The 19,896-nt window shown below is 34.8% G+C and overlaps 2 protein-coding genes across 5 annotated transcripts; one reads left to right on the top strand and one right to left on the bottom strand.

Moving 5' to 3' along the window:
• The first annotated feature begins 3,327 nt into the window (after positions 1-3,327).
• LOC7479311 (transcription factor GLABRA 3) lies at positions 3,328-8,069 on the top strand. Its single transcript, XM_024589332.2, has 8 exons — positions 3,328-4,665; positions 5,314-5,568; positions 5,668-5,764; positions 5,922-5,936; positions 6,105-6,161; positions 6,279-7,106; positions 7,185-7,622; positions 7,738-8,069. Exons 1-8 carry the CDS (start codon positions 4,541-4,543, stop codon positions 7,807-7,809), a joined length of 1,887 nt encoding a protein of 628 aa, XP_024445100.2. The 5' UTR covers positions 3,328-4,540; the 3' UTR covers positions 7,810-8,069.
• Positions 8,070-13,574: 5,505 nt separating this feature from the next.
• On the bottom strand, positions 13,575-18,380 carry LOC7479310 (uncharacterized). Of its 4 annotated transcripts, none has more exons than XM_024588174.2 (6): positions 17,917-18,371; positions 17,056-17,326; positions 15,369-16,982; positions 15,131-15,294; positions 14,805-14,997; positions 13,575-14,724 (listed from the first exon to the last, which is right to left on the bottom strand). In XM_024588174.2, exons 2-6 carry the CDS (start codon positions 17,273-17,275, stop codon positions 14,195-14,197), a joined length of 2,721 nt encoding a protein of 906 aa, XP_024443942.2. In that variant the 5' UTR covers positions 17,276-17,326; positions 17,917-18,371; the 3' UTR covers positions 13,575-14,194. The 4 variants fall into 4 exon arrangements, with proteins under 4 accessions (XP_024443942.2, XP_002298030.4, XP_024443948.2 ...); XM_002297994.4 differs by having other exon boundaries at positions 15,131-15,276; positions 17,917-18,366; XM_024588180.2 differs by having other exon boundaries at positions 17,771-17,919.
• Between the last annotated feature and the right edge of the window lie 1,516 nt (positions 18,381-19,896).

Raw genomic sequence — 19,896 nt, 5'->3', positions numbered from 1 at the left:
AAAAAACTGATTTTACTGGGTTAACCCGTGACTTAGGTCAAGAGATGAGGATAACTCAATAAAAAAATTCATATGTTGAAAGACCCATGACCCGAGTCATGAGACTGAGATAACCTCTTAGAAGAAAAATTAAAAAAAAAACACAATTTGATTTAACTAGGTTAAAAAGCCAAAACTCGCGCACCTGATCATGAGACCATGATATCCCTATAGAAAACAAATCAAAAGAGATTAAGAAACTCAATTTCCAACCGACCCAAAAATAAATGATAAAGTTGAAAAAAAAATCAATTAAAAAAATATAAAAAATAACTGGAGTCAACTTATTAAGCATTATTCTCAGGTCATGAGGTTGGAATAACCTAATAGAAAGCAAACTAAACAAATCATGAAGCCTAATTTCCATTTAACTCAATATTAAATGAAGAAATTGAAAATAAAACTTAATTAAGAAAAAAAAACCCGAGTCAAACAGGTTAACTTGCTAAACTCACGATTTGTATTATGAAAGTGAGATAATCCAATAAAAACAAATGTGATATTAAATGATAAAATTAAAAGAAACATTGATTGAAAAAAATTTAAGAAAAAAAAAAAAGCAAATCACATATATAAATAAGGTCAAAATGAGGTTTTTATTATAGACTGCTAAACAAAAAACCTTATATGTTTGTGTGTATTGGTAAGAAAAAAAAACTTGAGTCACTTGATTAATTCGTGATTAGTGTCACGAGAGAGAAATAACATTTTAAAAAATAAATATATTATTAAAAGATAAAATTAATGAAAAAACATTGATAGCAAAAGTTAAAAAAACAACGTACTTAAACAAATAAGTACAAAGTCGGGTTTTCACTGCAGTAAAAACCCCATGTTTTGGTGTCTTGTATAAATAATAAATAATGTATGATAATATATTATTGCATGTGTCAGTATGTGTGTGTAGTGGGTATCGAGGACGTCATTTATATATATAAAAGCGGCAATGACGTCCTCGTTCTGATAATGCACATGCACTCGCGATTCAGGCCAATAATTTGTGAAGCTGAGCCCTGGTCAATGCCGTGATGTTGTTGACGGAGAGGGATTCACGCCGTCCTGTTCTGGTTGGCCTGATTTTCACACTAAAGCATTTCACACACATGCTTAATTAAAACTTAAAAGGAAAAAAAAATCAAGAACAGGAACGAACCCGCCCACTCAGTTTTTTACCTTTTTAACTCAAGACCTTCACGATAACCAAGACCTCTTGGGTCCCACACCGCTTGCTTCATGCACGCCACTTTCTCGGTAATTATATATTCTTGAGTGAGTGAAAAAAAATTACTGTTTTGCACTCCACCGACTTGAATATTGTTTTTAAAATAAAGTAGCACCACCCTCGAGATGACAAGATTTAAAATTTATAACAAAATAATTTAATTTTAGCTCTTTCTTTTCTCAAATATAGCTATAGCATTTTTATAATATTAGCATTTTAAAATAGGCTGTTTTCTTTTTATTTAAGATTCAGTCAAGATTCATTGTGATCATACGTAGGATTTTATTCATTGGATGCCATTCAAACTTGTATTTATTTTCAGATAAAATTATAGTAATTCTTTTTATATAATATTATCAATATTTTTATTGGCTATTATATGTCAACATATGATGCAGAGTCTTTTAAGTCTATGGTCATTGATACTCCATGAAGATAAAATTTATACTTCGATATATTTTTATTATAAAATTTTAAATGGCTTTTTTATGGTGATAACTCTTTTTTTTCTTTGATTGCATACAAATAATGAAATATAATTTTTAATGTATTTTTTTTTATTGCAGCTCGCTTTTAATATATAATGGATTACTATGGTAAAATTATTTTTTTTCCCTTATTAGAGGTGTCTTGGTCATTATAAGATTGTTTGGGATATCTAAGTTTTTTTTTTGTTTTTTTTTATTGTAAAAATATTTTTTTACCCTGAAGTCAACAAGATTTAAAACTGTTGATCAAGGGTTTTTTTTTAACTTTTCATAAATTTTTAAACAGTAAAAATATTTATTCATTGTTAATATCAAAAAAATATTGTATTGTTGGACAAGAGTTTTTTTTTTTTTCCATTCTTTATATACAACTAAAACACGTATTTGACTTTAGAAAAGACAAAATAAGGTTTTCATCTGGAGTGTTTTTGTACTTTCACACGGTTTTTTTTAGTAATCACCAGGTTCATGGGAGTGTTTTGATATTTTCACGTTGATTTTTTAAACTTTTTAATAAAAAAAGTTGTTGTGTGCTCAACGCGTGCCAACAAGTGGATGACGTTTGCATCATTTAGGCGGCGCGTTAGACGCCCCTGATAACCAAACTTGGCCTTCCGTCTTTGCATGTGCCACTATGTCTTCTTCCACATGGTGTGGTGTGTGACAACGTATGGTAACCAGATTGTCACCGGTGGTCGGTTTTTTCTTCTTCTTATTTTCTCTCTCATGCTAGATAAAGTGCGTGATTGTCTTTTTTATTTTTGATTTTTCAATTTTAGTCTTCTTTCTTTTGATCTCTTATTTTGTTTTTACTTCTTTAATAGAAGTTTTTTTTTTCAATTTAGTCCTTCAATTACAAAATTCTCATATGTTTTTTTTTTAATTTTTAATTTTTTTAATTTTTAATTTTTTCCCTTGACCCTTTTGTTAAAGTTCTTTTGGTTTTCAATTTCATCATTCAATTAAAGTTTTTGTTGTTTTTTTTTTTTTTAATTTGACTCTCATTCTTTTGATTTGCTTTTTCTTTTGTTAAAACTATTTTCCAATTCAATTTAACATTTTAATTGAAAATTTTTGTTTGCCCTCTAATTAATTTTTTTTCACTCTTATTTTTTTAGATTCTTTTGTGTAATTATTTTTTTTCCTAGTTTCATATTCAAAAATTGATTTATTGGAGATTTTGCTTCGTACGATTTTATCATTTTGTATTAGTTTTTTTTAATATTGGTTTTGTTATTATATTTTATTTTTTTCTATAAATTTATCTCGATCTCGTGATTTATATCATAAATTTTATATATTTTTTAAAAAACCTATCAAAATAATTTGTACACCCGGTAATTTTTTAGAAAAAAAGTTGACAGCTCATGACGAAGCTTAGCTTAGAATATATATATTCTTTGTGAGATAAGAAGAATTTGCCTTTTTTTTTTTTTAATGAGAAAGAAGAATGTACTAAAGTCATATATTATAAGAAGACAATAAATATTCTTGGTTTTTTCTTACTTAAGACTCCATTTTTCACGAAATTCCACTATCAAACCATATTGTTAGTAGTTAGTATAAGATGATCTCTCCATTGCTTAATAACTGCTCAAGGCCCCACCTTCTCTCCATCTGCTCTCTCTCTCTCTCTCTCTCTCTCTCTCTGTTTTCCCTTCTTTGCATGAACTTTGAATTCAAAGGATGAAAATCTTTCTTCTCATAATACATCATTCGTTCTCTGTAATTTTTTTTGGGTAGTTTTAAGATCTCAACTTAAAGAAGAAATGAAGCAAAAATCAAGCACTTAAATTTTGCACATGGTATACTGCTTGTCTTGGAGCCGTTTTGTCTTAAAAGTAAACTATAGTATATCTCTCTCCCTCTCAGTATTTGCCGACCATAAGAAGTATTTTTGAACTGTTTTTTTTGGTGAAAATAACTTTCGTTGAGTTCAATAAAGAAGAAAATTTGTTTTGCGTGGACAGTATTGTAGGTCCAAGTGTCTCAGTTTTCTGGGTCAGTGAATACCCAGATCTTTTAATAGGCTCTTAAACCGATTCTGTTGTGTTTTTTAGAGCTTGAAAAAGAAGAAAAAAGGAAGGGAAATAAGTGGGTTTGTGTTTTCTAACCATTCATGAGCTTCTCTTTCCGGGGCTTAAAAAGGAAGGGGAATAAGTGGATGTGTGTTTTCCAACCATTCATGAGCTTCTCTTTCTGGGGCTTGAAAAGGAAGGGAAATAAGTGGGGGGTATGTTTTCCAACCATTCATGAGCTTTCTCTTTCTCGGCTTACTTTGTTAAGGCTAGTAATTACACTAGAGTATTTTTCTGAGCAATAAATTAAGATACCATTTACAAGATTGAAAGTAGAAACCAAGAAAGATTCTACTTCCATTTATTGCCCCTTTCCTTATCAAAGTTTGTGTTTTGTTTCTTGTTTCATAACAGGAGATAACTTAATTACTGCACTTGTCTAGTTAGTCTCCAAAATAGGATGTTTTTCACTTCTGATAAAACGAGGAGCTGAACTTCCTCTTTGGTTAATTCTCCAAGCTTCATTACTAATCTCACAAGTTCCAACCTTGAGTTTCTAGTCTCTGTTGTTTTCTTGAACAAACCTACTTTTGGTATTCAGGAATCAAGATTTTAAGCATATGGTTCTTAAGATAGCATGGTTCTTAAGATACTGAATATTCCATCGTCGAAGTTTCTGGTATTTAGAAATGCAGAATAAAGTTTAAAGCAAGATTCTTGTTTTGTGACTGATCTGATAAAAGTGGTGGGTTTTATCCTTCTGATCTTAAAATATGGCTACTAAGCTCCACAACCAAGAGAGACTACCAGGGAACCTCAAGAAACAGCTTGCTATTGCTGTCAGGAGCATTCAGTGGAGCTACGCAATCTTCTGGTCCATGTCAGCAAGACAACCAGGGTACTAACTCAACCTTTCCATATCTCCTCTATTTTTGTTGTGTGTATCGGTGCTAATATTTTACTTTATTTTTAGAGATTGTTCTTTTTTTAGCGAAAAAAAATATATTTTAAGAATCTCGTGAAAGAAAATTTTCTGTGTTTTGTTTGTAGTATTTGTGAAAGTGGGTCAGCTAAGTTTCTGGGAGTTCATTTACATGTTGGAACTGGGTGCAGGGAGTTCAGTTTTCAGAAAGAGTGTAATATGTTTGATCTTCTATGGTTAGAGTGAAATCTGGTTTTTGTGTAAAGAATTGTGTAAATGGTAATGATTTTGACATGTAATTGGCATTTTTAGCTTCATGAATTGAACTTTAGGCTTAGCTTTAAAGGAATCGACCCCTTTCTAAAACCTTATTGTCCACATTTAACAGAACATCTATCAAGATGGCTCATGGTTCCTTTCTTTGAAGATGTATTTACCTTTCCCCAACAAAAGAACATAGCATTTATGATAAGCATTTCTTTTTTTGCCCGCCCTGAGAGAAAGGGTAGTCTATTTGTTTGTGTGTTGATTATAGCACTGTGATCATAAATGAGCTGCTCATGCTCATAGCTCTCATGCATTATTTGTTCATGTTCTTATCACTGGTAAATGTGAATTTTGTAGAGTGTTGGAGTGGGGTGATGGGTACTACAACGGAGATATTAAAACAAGGAAGACAATTCAATCCATAGAGCTTGATGAAGATGAATTGGGTTTACAGAGAAGTGAGCAGTTAAGAGAACTCTACGAGTCACTTTCAGTTGGTGAAGCCAGTCCACAAGCTAGAAGACCTTCAGCTGCATTATCTCCAGAAGATCTCACTGATACAGAGTGGTATTATTTGGTTTGCATGTCCTTCATATTCGACATTGGCCAAGGGTAACTTCATTTTCTTTACCATTTTTCTGAACCAGGCCTTTCAATTTACTCATTTTTAGAGTTCAAATGTCGTTAATTCTTCCTTTGAATTGTTCATAGCTTGCCAGGAACAACATTAGCAAATGGTCATCCTACTTGGCTATGCAATGCTCATTCTGCAGATAGTAAAGTATTCAGTCGCTCTCTGCTAGCTAAGGTCAGGATTCTGTTTCCTTTCTGAGATCTTATTTCATTTCTGAATAAAAGTTGTGCACCTTAGACATACTCAAAATGATAAAAGAAACTAACTTTTTTTCCTTTTAATCCTTTTGTCTCTTGTTCTATGATGGGAATTGTGGCGACATAACCCTCAGAGTGCATCAATTCAGGTACCAATTCTACCTATTTCCTAGTAGAATTCCAGTATATTATAGGCTCAGGCACACAACACTGCACTTTTTACTGAATGCATTACATCCTCTATGAAAGAATATTTTAGAACCAGCATAAATGGATTATACCAAAATCTGAGCAAACTTTCCTGTTTAAACTTTCAGACCGTGGTTTGCTTTCCATTTATGAGAGGTGTGATTGAGCTGGGTGTGACTGAGCAGGTAAATACTTCTGTCAGATCTCAATTTAGAGTATAATCAACTACAGATTTGTTGTCTGTACAACACTACATTCGCCAATTCAAGTCATGTTGATTCATTGTAATTTGTTTTCTAAAGGTTTTGGAGGACCCAAGTCTCATTAATCACATAAAAACATCATTCTTGGAGATCCCATACGCAGTAGCTGCCAAGAATTCTAGTGCAAGAAGTGAAAAAGAGCTTGCATGTGCCACCTTCAATCGTGAAACACTTGACACCAAACCGATTCCAGTTATAGGATGTGGAGAACTAGACATAACTTCCCCTAACCGCAATTCAAATGATCAGCCGGCTGCAGATTTGATTATGGTTGAAGGGCTAAATGGAGGAGCTTCCCAAATGCAAAGTTTGCAGTTCATGGATGATGACCACAGTGTCCATCATTCCTTGAATTCTAGTGACTGCATATCTCAAACCATTGTAGATCCTGTGAAGGTTGTTCCTATTTTGAAGAATGTGAAGGTAAATAACCAGAATCTTCTGGATGTTCAAGACTGCAATCACACGAAGCTGACTTCGTTGGACCTTCAAAAGGAAGATTTTCATTATCAAAGTGTTCTCTCATGTCTCTTAAAGACCTCCAATCCATTGATTTTAGGACCCGATGTCCAGAATTGTCACCAGGAATCGAGCTTTGTCAGTTGGAAGAAAGCAGGATCGGTGCATACTCACAAATTGAAAAGTGGAACTCGACAAAAAGTACTAAAGAAGATACTACTTGAAGTTCCTCGGATGCATGTTGATGGCTTGCTTGACTCCCCAGAATATAATAGCAATAAAGTTGTAGTGGGGAGGCCAGAGGCTGATGAAAATGGTGCAAGCCATGCATTATCTGAGAGGAAGCAAAGAGAAAAGCTGAATAAAAGGTTTATGATTCTGAAATCAATTGTCCCTTCAATCAGCAAGGTAGTTAAGAATTAGTTCCCAAGAGTTAATTGGTCTTGAACAGGGAGCCATAGGTTAATTTTTTCATTGTTTGTGCAGGTTGATAAAGTATCTATACTAGATGAGACCATCGAATACCTTCAAGAGCTTGAAAGAAAGGTTGAAGAGTTGGGATCTAACAGGGAGCTATTGGAGGTTCTTACCAAAAGAAAACCCCAAGATACTGCGGAGAGGACATCTGATAACTATGGCAGCAATAAGATTGGAAATGGAAAACATTCGTTGACAAATAAGAGGAAGGCTCCAGACATTGATGAAATGGAGCCAGATATCAACCATAATGTATCAAAAGATGGTTCAGCTGAAAGTATAACTGTCAGCGTGAATAAAGAGGATGTTCTAATCGAGATCAAGTGTCGTTGGAGGGAGGGAATATTGCTGGAGATAATGGATGTAGCTAGTCATCTCCATTTAGATTCTCACTCGGTTCAATCATCTACCATGGACGGGATCCTTTCTCTGACTATCAAATCAAAGGTATGAACTCAAGATTGCACACAATGGAAGTGACCATCTATTTATATCATTGAGGTTAACTTGTTGATTATTATTAACCATGATTCCTTAAGTAATGTCATAATGTTTATTACAGCACAAGGGATTGAATGCTACATCAATTGGCACAATCAAACAAGCCCTTCGAAGAGTTGCTGGGAAATGTTGAAACTTATTCTCAAATCGATGACAGTATGGTTAGAATTCACTGCTTCAGTTGTAAAATTCCGTGTCGTGGAAGGCTTTGTAGATCACAGCTATAGAACATAGAATTTCCTCCAGGTAGAGCAGTCTAATAAACAGAAAATGCTCTTGTTCTGAACATTTGTATTTTCTTCAATGATTTAGCGTGGACTCTGCACTAGAATGAGTATTTGACCAACGTATTTTTAACAGTCTATTAAATTCCCAAAATCCATTTGACTAAAACTTCCCCTTCTTTATTGTCAATTTTAGTGGAAATTAATTGATGCTAGCATGCAGTATGTGAATTCACCAATTACGGCTTGCCTAAAACCCGACTCCAGTGTGTGAAAAGCTGGCCCGGTGATAGATTGAAGTTAAGATTTAAAACCAACACTAGTTCGTCCACTGCACTGCTGATAAAGTGATAAGAAGGGATCCTATGTCAAAGTGGTGAGAGCACATGTAGAAGCTATCATATTTTATAGCAGAACATGCTAGTACATTTTTGGCTAAGAGAAAATTCAGATTGGTTATGTGGGCTGCTGCTCATGGCACTTGGCAGTCGACTACGGAAGATAAATAGATGACAAGAAAAGAAAAGGCATGCAGATAAATTCCATTAAAGTTGGATTGTTTTAGCGCGTGGGGCGTTGTACACCTGCAAATTTAAGGGCCAAACTGTGTTTATCGATCTGATTTCTCATTATATAAGAAGAACATGAAGAAACAATGTATACTGTAGATGGTTAAGGTCAGAGTTAGTTAATTTCTCCGTCACACACACAGCAAATGTATAACCCTGGCATAGGTAGTTGAAGTCCGGACTAGTTTTTCCATTATAAGAGGGGGGGAAAACATGTAAAACATGTGTAAGATCAGCTAGCTTAGGAAGTTCAAGCCGGGACAAGTTTTTCCATTAAAAGAAAAAAAGAGAGCATGCAAGACCAGCTAGCATAGTAGACACCCCGAAAATATTGCTGTCAATCATTATAAGCAGCCAAGAAAAGAAAGTGTTCTCGCTTTAGTACGAGTTTTGAGTACTGTATGAAGATGTGCTTCTTTGCTCAAGAGCCATAGTACACGCACAAACATTATAGAACATATTATTTACGAGGGATCGACAAAAAAGCTTATACCAGTCTGCATCACCAAAGTTACTTGCCACCTTTTGACCCTCCAAGGCATGATAGCGCCGAGACTATCTGCCGAGCACTTGACCTTGGTGTCAATGTTAAAATGATTACTGCTGATCAACTTGCAATTGGAAAAGAGACTGGCCGCAGGCTTGGCGTGGGTACCAACATGTATCCCTCCTTGGTGATAGCAAAGATGAGTCAATTGCTTCCATTCCAGTTGATCAACGAACTCATTGAGAAAGCTGATGGATTTGCTAAAGTCTTCTGAAGAAATTTGAAATATTAGAGTCTATTTTATTTGAACAATAATAAATCTTTACATGTACAGAATACAAATTAAATAGAAAATATACTAACAACCACATCTTACTCCTGCAATTTAGACATAACAATTTGGAAACAACTAGTTCTTATCGTTATCTACAAATATGCTAATCCATAACACCTAATTTACATAACAAATGCCAATAATAACGGGAACAATTTAGGCTTTCCTTCCATATCCACCCTGAAGTTGGATCAATGGGATTAATTGATCCAAGCTTGGACACTAAATGATAAAAGTGAGTAGAGGATAAGACCTCAATGAACACATCAGCAAGTCGGTCATGACTGCAAGTATAATGTGTTTGGATAATTTAAGACTAAACTTGTTGATAAATAAAATGACAATTAATTTTAATGTGTTTTGTTTTTTTGTGAAACACTGAATTAAAAACAATATGCACGACGACTTGATTGTCACAAAAAAAGTGAGGATCCTAGTTCAATAAGAAGACCTTTAAGCCAAATTAATTCACAAGCATAAGATGTCATTGCGCGATGTTCAGCTTCAACACTAGATCGTGCAACATGTTTTTTGCTATGTCAATAGACAAGATTACCACCAACAAACATACAATAACTTGTGGCTGACTTTGATCAATAGCATTTCTAGTCCAATCTCAATCACTATAACTAGTTATTTCAGTATGACCATTATTAATCATGGCGATTCCACTTCTAATAGAACCTTCGAGATAACGCAAGATGCACTTGACAATACTCAAATGAAAGACAATAGGCGCATGCATAAGTTGGCTAACAAGACTAACTATATATGTTATGTCAGGTCGAGTAATAATAAGATAAATAAGCTTACCCACAAGACGTTAGTAATGATTTAATAGACCAAAGAGGCTCACTAGCTGTTTCAAGCATCAATTTACTGCCTAAAGGGGTAGAATCAAGCTTGGCATCCATCATTTTAGCATATTTAAGCAAGTAAAAAATATACTTATGTTGGTTAAGTAATAACCTTTAATGGGAAATTGTTATTTCAATTCCAAGAAAATACTTGAAGTTGATGAGATCTTTAATAGGAAATTGATGTTGAAGTGTGGACATGAGATGAGAAATGGCCTCAACATTATTTCATATACTAATAAGATCATGAACATATATAAGAACCACCAATGTCTCTTTATGTCCAAGATGGACAAACAAAAATGAGTCGGTATTACTCCTTATGAAACCAATTTCTTCAAGAATAACACTTAAATTATCATGCGAAGCACGCATAGATTGTTTCAGTCCATAAATCAATTTGTGAAGTTGACACACCAAGGTAGGATTTCACCTTTGAGGATGACCAGGTGCCAATATATTTTATATAGACCTCTATGTCAAGATTCCCGTGCAAAAAAGCATTCTTGATGTTCATTTAACACATTGACCATCCATTATTTACATCAACTGCTAATAGAACACATATAATGTTCATCTTACCAATAAGAGCAACAATTTCCTTGTAGTTCACTCCAAAAGTTTGTTAAGTTTCTGGACCACAAGACATGCTTTGTGTCTGCCAATAAATCCATCAAAATTAAGTTTTATTTTATATACCCCCACCGGTTGCTAACAATTTGTTTTCCTCTGGGAAGTTTGATAATACGCCAAGTTTGATTCTGAGCAAGAGTTTGAAGCTTATCATTCATAACCTGTTTCCATATATCTTGAGAATTAGCTTCCTGAAAGTTTTGTGGCTCATGAACACTTGAAATAGTAGTGAGAAAGGCCATAGGAGCTAAAGAAAAAAGGTGATGATATGAAAGAGAAGTGGAGATAAGATGCATGGCTATGTAAGCAACAAAATCTTGCATTTTTTTATTATTAAAAAAGCATGATTATGAGCCGGGTTTATGTGAATGTGTGAGTTTTCGTGCACTAATAAAGTAATAAATGTTTATTTAAATACATGAATAAAATATATTATTGTTTTTCATGAAACAATGATGTTTTTTAAACTTATATTTTAATTAAAATTAACAACGAGGGTATTTTATTTCATTTTAATTATAGCATTTTTTACAGTAATAAAAAAAAACGTTGATAGATGAAATCATAATAATTACCTCAATGGAAATATTTTTGTTTAATTAAAAGATCTTAAAAACTCAAATCTTTTCGAGTTTCACTCTACAAATGAAATTAAAAAAGTAAATGGATATTAAAATATAATAAGTTGTTGGTTTAATGTGTCTTGGGTTCACAAAATCAAAAGAGAATGATATGTCAAATTAAAATATAATATATTTTTAATATTTTTACATTAAAATAATAAAAAATTAAAAAAAAAAAATTATTTAGAGCATCATGATTGGCATTCCTGTTTTTAATGAAATTTTACGGGGAAGCACACTACTAAATGCCAATTGATTGATAAACTCAATAGAATACAGAATGTTTATATTGTGGCTTCCTTGAATGACGCGCTAATTGTGTTTTTAAAAAATTTTAAATTTTTTAATTTTTAATTTTAATTTTTTAATATTTTTAAATTGTTTTGGTGTGTTAATATTAAAAATAATATTTTTTAAAAAATATTAATTTAATATATTTTTAAATAAAAAAAACTTTTAACTGTACTTTTAAACACCATTCCACACGTTTATTGCCGGGTGTCAAATCAAGTGCAATGATCTCATTGACTGCAACATTCTTCGAAGTTATAATGGCTCGTTCTTTAAAGCACATATGATCAAGACTTGAAGCTGCTATGTTGGGATAAACAGCCGCGATGATTGCTAATAAGATTGAACCATATCCAATGTCAATATATAGATCATGAGCATCTTAAAAAAAGTATAATCACAATCATCTGATGCTGGTAAGTCACAGATCTTTCTGTCACCAATCAAAACAATCTATTCAGCGAATTTGCGAAGTTCATGCCTTTGGTCATTGCCGACACCATTTAATGAAATACGCATACTCTCTCTGGGAGTGTACAGACCCTAAAATACGACTAGAGTGATGAGTTGCTTAAAGAAGCGTGAATAATCTCTTCTTCGGTGCTGCTCATGACAACGAACAGAATTTGTCAAAATGACCTCCTAATAAAACTTATTTTCCACCAAACAATTTGCTATAGGAGTTTGATGAACCAACTGAGAAAACATCCCATATAGCAAATGATCCATTGCCTCAAAGAAGCACATGTTATTTGGTGAGCATTAATTGTTTTATCTACCATGCCTCCAAAGGAGGACTGATGGAAGGGGTTCGTCACTTGCAAAGACAATATGATGCTGCAATGGTAAATGAACCTACGAGCGCTCGATTGAAAGGGTTCTTGAATGAGCTCAACATTACCAAAAGCTCTAGACTGCTTCGTAAAGACAAATGGATCGACGATTAGAATAGCTTTAACGATTGGTCAGATCCCTTGTTGATGTTTTTGGAAAGTGTGGTATTGCTTGCTTTATCATGAAATTGTATTTTCTATTTACACTTGCCTCCTTTGGAAGGATTACATCTCATGACTAAGAAAAAAGTTGCAAGCAATGGCGGGACTGTTATAATCTTTTTTATCTTCCTCCCTCTGCTAATAGTTTCTTGGATGCTTTTGTCTTTTGGCTTGGCCCTCTTTTCTGGAATTGGTTAATTTCTATCTTCGGTGTTTCTTACTGGCATATGCCTTCTGGAAGATAATTTATTTCGAGACTTTATTGATTTAATTTATTATTTGTCAAGAGCTTGCTAAGATACATGTATAGCTTCATTCTTCCACAAGCGACTCCATTAGTTGGTAGTGTGATCTGATTTCATGACATGGGGAACATGAGTACTACCCTCCTCTTCCAAATGGCCATCGTCTGTTTTTGCATGGCATTCCTTTAGGTTATAAATTGAATACAAGACAATGCTACAAATGCAATGGATGTTTGTTCAAACAAATATTTGTTTGCTGGTTCATTCCTTCAGATTATAAATGGAATACATGACAATGCTATCTTAACTTTTTTTCCTGTTCAGTTTTGGTCTCTTCTGCAGCAAAATGCTTTTGTTTTCAGTTAACATCCATGTTATCTTTCTTGAACTTGCCATCAATACTGATAGTCGACTTATCAATTAGAAGATGGGCACTTTTATCTATCGCAAGTAAACTACCTGTGCTGTGCTTTTTGACGATTATTGCAAATCATTGTGCTTTATAGGCATAGTAGACAATGATAATTTATCATAACATTATAGCATTCTAAACTGCTTAATTGTACATGGACAGAAGAAATAGGCATGGACGTAGTAGTTTCAAACATTGGTGAAACCTTCTTGAAGTAGGCGAAGCAAATGAAATGAAATGAAATGAGCTCGTACAAACTTCAACTCGAGGCTGACGCCCCAATGACTGGAAAATTTTGCTAATTCAAAATACCAAGATAAGTACGCTAATAAATAGCCTTACACGAGTAAACCAACCGCACCGAACAACTTCTATAAGCACCACGCATGTCTTGGCATGCGAGAAAAAGGAACAGATTTGTCACAAGAGTATTCAAAACAGCTTATCTGACCGATTATGATGTTCCACGAAGCATACGGAAGTGTACGACGAAGGTATATGTCCAGTATGATTATCTTTACAATTAACCGAAAGAAAGTCCTATAATTGATGGCTGTCGAAGGTTCAGTTTAAACTCTACTATATGCAGGAAGTTGGAGCTGCATGTCATGGTTTCGGCAGTGCCTCTGACCAACTGCCAGTCAGTTAACACAACTCCCTCCATTCTTGTCCAATCTCGGCTTTGCAATTCTTAAAAAAAATCCTTTTGAAGATGTGCAAACATTTACTTGCGCGATCTAGAATGTAGAAAAGCCGATTATGTTAACCTGCTCAAGCTGCCTGGCAGAATTCTGTTGTGCAATTTTGACCAAAACACATAAGCAACAGAGAATTCTACTACTATCTACCTACTCAATTGCAGTCTCCATTATCACTTCTTCTAGAACACTTTCTACTATCATACTAACAACATATTCAGCATCAATCCGGACATCCAACCATGTCACAGAGCTAGTCAAGTCCTTTTCAACAAGATGATCTAATGTTCGCGAAGGTGGCTGTAAGAGTATGTTCCGTTCAACATGTTTCATCACTTGTTGAGCCATGTTTTCTGCCATTGTAACAGGTCGAACTTTTGGTTCGACAAATGACAACCAAGGGGAGCTTCTCATGTAGTTCAGGTATACCTCTAGAAGGACTTCGACAAAATAATCACAAACGAGCTTATGACCACCACAGGACTCACCATGGCACTTTGATGAGAGATCATCCAAATTAAAGCCAGAAGCTCTCAAAAATGCACCTATATACTCCAACACGGATCCTAGCTCTTCCAAAGAAGTGCTTGAATTAATCTTCAGATCCAAAGGGGAGTGAACAAGAGCAGCCAAATAGTCTTCCTCTTTACCTATTCTTAGTGGCAGGGCTGATAGTTCAGCTGCATTACTTTAATTGTGTCAACAAGATTGCAAAATCAGGAAAAAGTACATGTAATGATTCCCTAACATAAGAGCTTACCAGGCCGTGATGCGTGGCTTGAAGGTCTAGTAATCATATCTTCCATGAAAAAATGCTCAAGAACAGATACTGGACTTGGCTGCTCTGCTCTCTCTTTGGCCTTGTCCAAGTCTTCAACCCTCTGGATGGTTGAAGGGCTTGACAAATAATCACTTGTTGAAGATGGTGACATTTGATTATCTGCAGATGAATCCTGAAAGAGAAAATTGGCAGGGAAATAATGCAAAAGGGCACATCAAATAGCAGGAAACCAACAAACTGAAAGAGCTATCAAAACAAATTGAAAGACAGTAACAATTCAATAGACAGGGAAAACAGTCATTTACCAGTCTACAGAATTTTGAGGATTCATGTTCGTCAGTTGTATTTGCAGTACGGGTGCTTTCATTAGCATCGCTATTGTACGAGCCATCTAGTCTGGAGGGCACGCCGGAGGGACTATATTCTTCTGAAATTTTACTGTCCTTTTTTCCTATTATTTTGATGGAAACTGCAGAAAATTATGTACTGCTTATACCAAACAGAATTACAAGCATGATGAAGATTAAATTGACAAAAGCTCACCTCCAGGGCTAGAATCATTTTCAAGAGAAGAGATGTTTTCATCCTCTTTGACATCAGGGAAAAGTTTGTCTGAAATAGTTTTCTCTGTCTCGATGATTTGTAATTGATCCTCACATTTTTTGTCATTGGCCCATGGTGGAGCCTCCAAAGTCTGCCGGGTTGGACTTGTGTTGTTTCTCTTTTCACTCTGATTCCACTTGTTCTTGTTCACCATTTGATAACTGGTATAGGGAGAAAATCTCATTTGTGGAGTGACACGGGCATGCTCCGCTTTACATCTAGGACCGGCCATAGGAAAGAATTCAATTTCAGGAAGAGAGCTCATCCCATCCCTGGTTTTTGGTCTCTGCTTTCTCGAAAGATTCACATTTTCATTCATTAAAAAGTCAGATAGATGTACCCTTGTCTCAACATATTTGTCATTGTTAGTTTCCTTGGAATGCCTGAGATTTGAAAATCTTGAGCTTTCATGACCTTTTTCACTGGCTGTAGCAGCTTCCTCTCTAACACTAGATTCAATTATTTCCACTTTGTCCATCTGGTCTTCACTCCTGACATCCATGGTTGTTCTTCCTAAATAACAAGAGGTTTCACCTGGTGAGTTTCTTTCATTAATATCCACACCTCCGCCACCACATTTTTCACTCTCTTGGAAAATATATTTGGACTTCTGCACTGCACCATCAGTCAACATCAACTGCCGCTCTTTCCTGCTCATCCGCATAGCATGCATCAACTTTCTTTTCATTTTGACAAGGGGGAAAAATGAAGGTTTAACACTCTGCTGCACATTTTTTAACCTATAATGAACCGGTGGAGAGTCATGACTGATTCCATCCGCACAGTTTTGCAAGCTTGCAGAGCCAGGCTTCAAAACTACTATTGTCTCCGAGGGTTGAGGATCACCAGTTCGCTTGGACAGGTATCTATCAATGGAGTTGAAGTTTCGGGTACAGCCAGTCCTTTCACATTCCCTTGAATTATTTTTGTGTTGTTCTGACAATTTATCTTCAGGGTAAGATTTAATCTGCTGCACTTTTTCCTGAGAGTCTCGCAAGTCTTCAATATGTTTCACCAGTAGAGAATTGGGGTCTTGTAGGAGTTTTATGAACAGGTCCTTGTTGGAATTCAGTATATCTAGTGCATCCATGAAATGTTTAGACTGGTCATCTGCCCCATCTGTGCTGAGGTGTTTTCCATCAATCAACTTCTGATTTATAAAAGCTTCAGTAGCTTCATTCATGCGAACCTGAAGATTGATCTCCTTAGATTGGCCATGCTTTCCATGTTGGATACTTCTACAGTTACAATCGGTTTCGTTTCTAGGTTGCACTTGATTGGAGAGTGATTCTTTGGTCACTGCAGATTCCAACTTTTTTGAAGAATCATCCGCTGAATTTTCATGAACAGATTTTGCATGCCCCATGGTTGCTACATCATAACAACCATAAATAGGTAAACGAAGAGGTTTCCGAGTAGCCTTGATTGCTTTTCTATGGCTTGTTGATGAGTCACCAGCAAGTTCAGTATCAGATTGTACATGTTCCACTTTTGCAGTGGTCTTCTTTATCTGCTGCTTGATGGGCATATCTTCCTCTGCAATTTTCTTCATTTCTGTAGTCGCAGGACTGAACCCATTAAATCATGTTAGGTTATTATAATACAACATAAATCAAAGAATTCTTACCAACAGCATGTCTCTTCAAAACTGCCTTATCAGAAATCAGCTTCTTTGAGTGACGTTGGCGGAAATGAAAGATATTAATTAAGCCATATGCACATTTAGACTTGTATTTTTCATAGAATTCAGGACTCTGTGGCATAGGGCTCTTCGGAAAAGGGCTCCTCGGCAAAGGGCTCTTCGGTGACCTCCTTTCCATGATATGAGAATAAGTGCTAGTAGACATGGTGTGAAATATGCATCCAATCACAGCATCACCGATACGCCAGCATTGAATCTGAGCAAGAAAAGAAATATGTGTAAAGTACAGAACAAACAAAACTTTATAGACAGATTGCAAGCATTCTAATTGCCTTAGAATATAGTTCTCCAACATTAAAAAATAAAAAAAATAAAAAACAAATTGAAAATGATAAATTGTCTCAAGAATTGTTAATGAGTCCTAATAATTCTCTCCATCCAGTTTCAGAAATCATATCTGGATGTAGAATCTTCTACAAATTCTTATAATTTCAAACTCCCGTCCAATTTCTAGAAAAGAAATCTAAAGAGAGAAAACTGAATCATTGTTTTACACATTTCACAGCGAACTTGAAACCAGGAAACATAATTTCAAAAAACTTTCATCAACTACCAATCCAATCCTTAAAACAACTTCTTTTTCATCATCATTTTCACTGAATACAGAACAAAATTAGAAGCTGAGTTCATACAAACTCACACTTGTTGAATATCCATGGAAAATCACCAAATGCCCCCACCAAACACAACTTTCCACGGATTACTACCAACCTTCACAAAAATTGCACTGACACAAGCAAGAAAAAAAAACCACGGTAGCAGTAGCAGCAGCAGAAATATAAGTACCTGGGGTAGTTCTTGGAAATTGAAAACAGAAGCACATGAACCGAGTCTTCCTTCCACTACAAGTTGAAGAACTCAAATGGGTAAATGAGAACAGTAACCTCTGTCTGTCCTTTCATTTACTAATAACAAAGTAACAAACAAACACAACCCTAGTCCCCTCGTCTACTAATAATAAAAGTTTCTTTTGGTCAAATTATGGGAGTAGTCATTGCCCTTTAATGTTACTGCCATTAAAGAGAGGTTTTTGGGAGTTAGAAAAGGACTTGAAAAACAAAGAACGGGTGATAATGGCCTGTGAGCCAAAGCAGTTAATCAATGATACCGACCACATGTGGCAATTGGCAGTCAGATACGTGCCAAGATGGGAATTACAAGCCTTTTCAAATGTAGCAGCAAAACTTGTCTTGCTTTCCCATTTTCCCTCTTGTCATTCAATAATTAGTAGTATTCAACAGACAGACCACAACACATGTACACATAGACATACACCCTCTCTTGTCTGTTGATAATGTCCTATAAGGTTAAAAATGTATGCCGCTTTAATGTTTTGGTTGGTGATGGAAGAGGGTCGTTTAGGTGAATTTGTTACTGAGTAAACTATAGCTTACTCCTTGTATTCTTTAGAAAGTAATAGGTTAGTCCCTCTTTTTTATGAGTTATATTTTAGTCCCTGACCGTCAACTTCTAGTATGTTTGGCGGTGTGGTTGCGGTTGCTTTTCAAATAACTTTTCGTCCCAAAATGCATGCCAATAATGTTTTTTTATTTTTTAAAAATTATTTTTTATATCAGCATATCAAAACGATCCAAAATATATTAAATTTTAGTAAAATAAAAAAATTGAATTTTTTCTAACATTTGCCAATTCGGTTGCCTTTTCAATTGATAGCTAAAGTAATACCTCCGGATAAATAACAAAAAGATTGAAAAAACAAAGATTTTATAAATGGGTGTGAAATAATAAGGATTTAACATATGTTTGAAAATGTAATAGTAGTTGAAATGTTGTAATATTAAAAGAGGGCTGCATACGGGATTTTGGACTAGAGTGACTAGTTTATTATTTCTTAAGAAAACATGAACCGGGTTATAATTTACTTGTTATTATCTTATGATAATTGAAAAGATTATTATATATTTCAGTGTGTGTGTGTGTTTATCCGGCGTTATTCTGCCCTCTAATAAAAATATGAGATCTATTAAATAATTTTGTTGATTGTGAAGTTTCTTTTTACATGGGAAATGGTGTGCGTTGGGATACTGGAGAAAGGTTGTTGTCTCTCTGGCTGCTATATTTTGTCAGTTTAATGTCAGGATTTCGAAGGAAGGGCCCCTGGTGTAGGCAGTGTTGTTTTCTAGTCATGGGTTAAAAAATTTGAAAATGGACGTCCTTATTCAGTCTAGACCTCTCAATCTCTAGAAAAGATAGAGCATAGACCTTTCATATTTTTAGGGTTTGAATTTTTGCCTGTCATGGGTCACTTTACCTCTGGTGAGCTTTCAAAACAGAGCACATAAAGGTCCAAGGAAATACTCTGTCAACAAGTGTTGTGATACGTTGCCTGTAGTTTCTTTTGATTCATGGAATGTACATTTACACGGCAGACTCTGGATTGCTTCAAATTTAAAATTTATTTTGATAGTGAAACAAATGGATTGTTCTTGAAGACACGTAAAATGTCCTTCGTGTTCTCATGTGACACCTGCCGAGTCAAATTTGAATCAAGATTTTTACATACAAACTATCGAGTAGATAACTCGGTCGTAAGAGTTTGAGACTAAAAAACTTATTTTTTTATAGTTTTAATTTTGAATTTTATGGTTGATGATATGATAACCACTAGAGTTCTACATGGTCGTTAATTTTAAAACCTGTAAAATTAATCGAGATGTGCGTAAGCTGACCCGGACATCCATATTAATAAATAAATAAATAAAGATTTTCACATACGATTGGATCATGAAATTATTTACTCTTAGC

This window comes from Populus trichocarpa, chromosome 1, assembly GCF_000002775.5.
Source record: "Populus trichocarpa isolate Nisqually-1 chromosome 1, P.trichocarpa_v4.1, whole genome shotgun sequence".
NCBI lineage: Eukaryota > Viridiplantae > Streptophyta > Magnoliopsida > Malpighiales > Salicaceae > Populus > Populus trichocarpa.
The sequence above is the reverse complement of the archived record's forward strand: the minus strand, read 5'-3'. Positions and strand labels throughout refer to the sequence as shown.

Coding starts and splice junctions, on each gene's coding strand:
- LOC7479311 (XM_024589332.2), top strand. CDS start 4,541: ATGGCTACTAAGCTCCACAACCAAGAGAGACTACCAGGGAACCTCAAG. Junction 4,666..5,313: donor ATGTCAGCAAGACAACCAGG/GTACTAACTCAA, acceptor TGAATTTTGTAG/AGTGTTGGAGTGGGGTGATG. Junction 5,569..5,667: donor ATATTCGACATTGGCCAAGG/GTAACTTCATTT, acceptor AATTGTTCATAG/CTTGCCAGGAACAACATTAG.
- LOC7479310 (XM_024588174.2), bottom strand. CDS start 17,275: ATGTCTACTAGCACTTATTCTCATATCATGGAAAGGAGGTCACCGAAG. Junction 16,983..17,055: donor TTTGAAGAGACATGCTGTTG/GTAAGAATTCTT, acceptor CTGCGACTACAG/AAATGAAGAAAATTGCAGAG. Junction 14,998..15,130: donor CCTCAAAATTCTGTAGACTG/GTAAATGACTGT, acceptor TTTCTCTTTCAG/GATTCATCTGCAGATAATCA.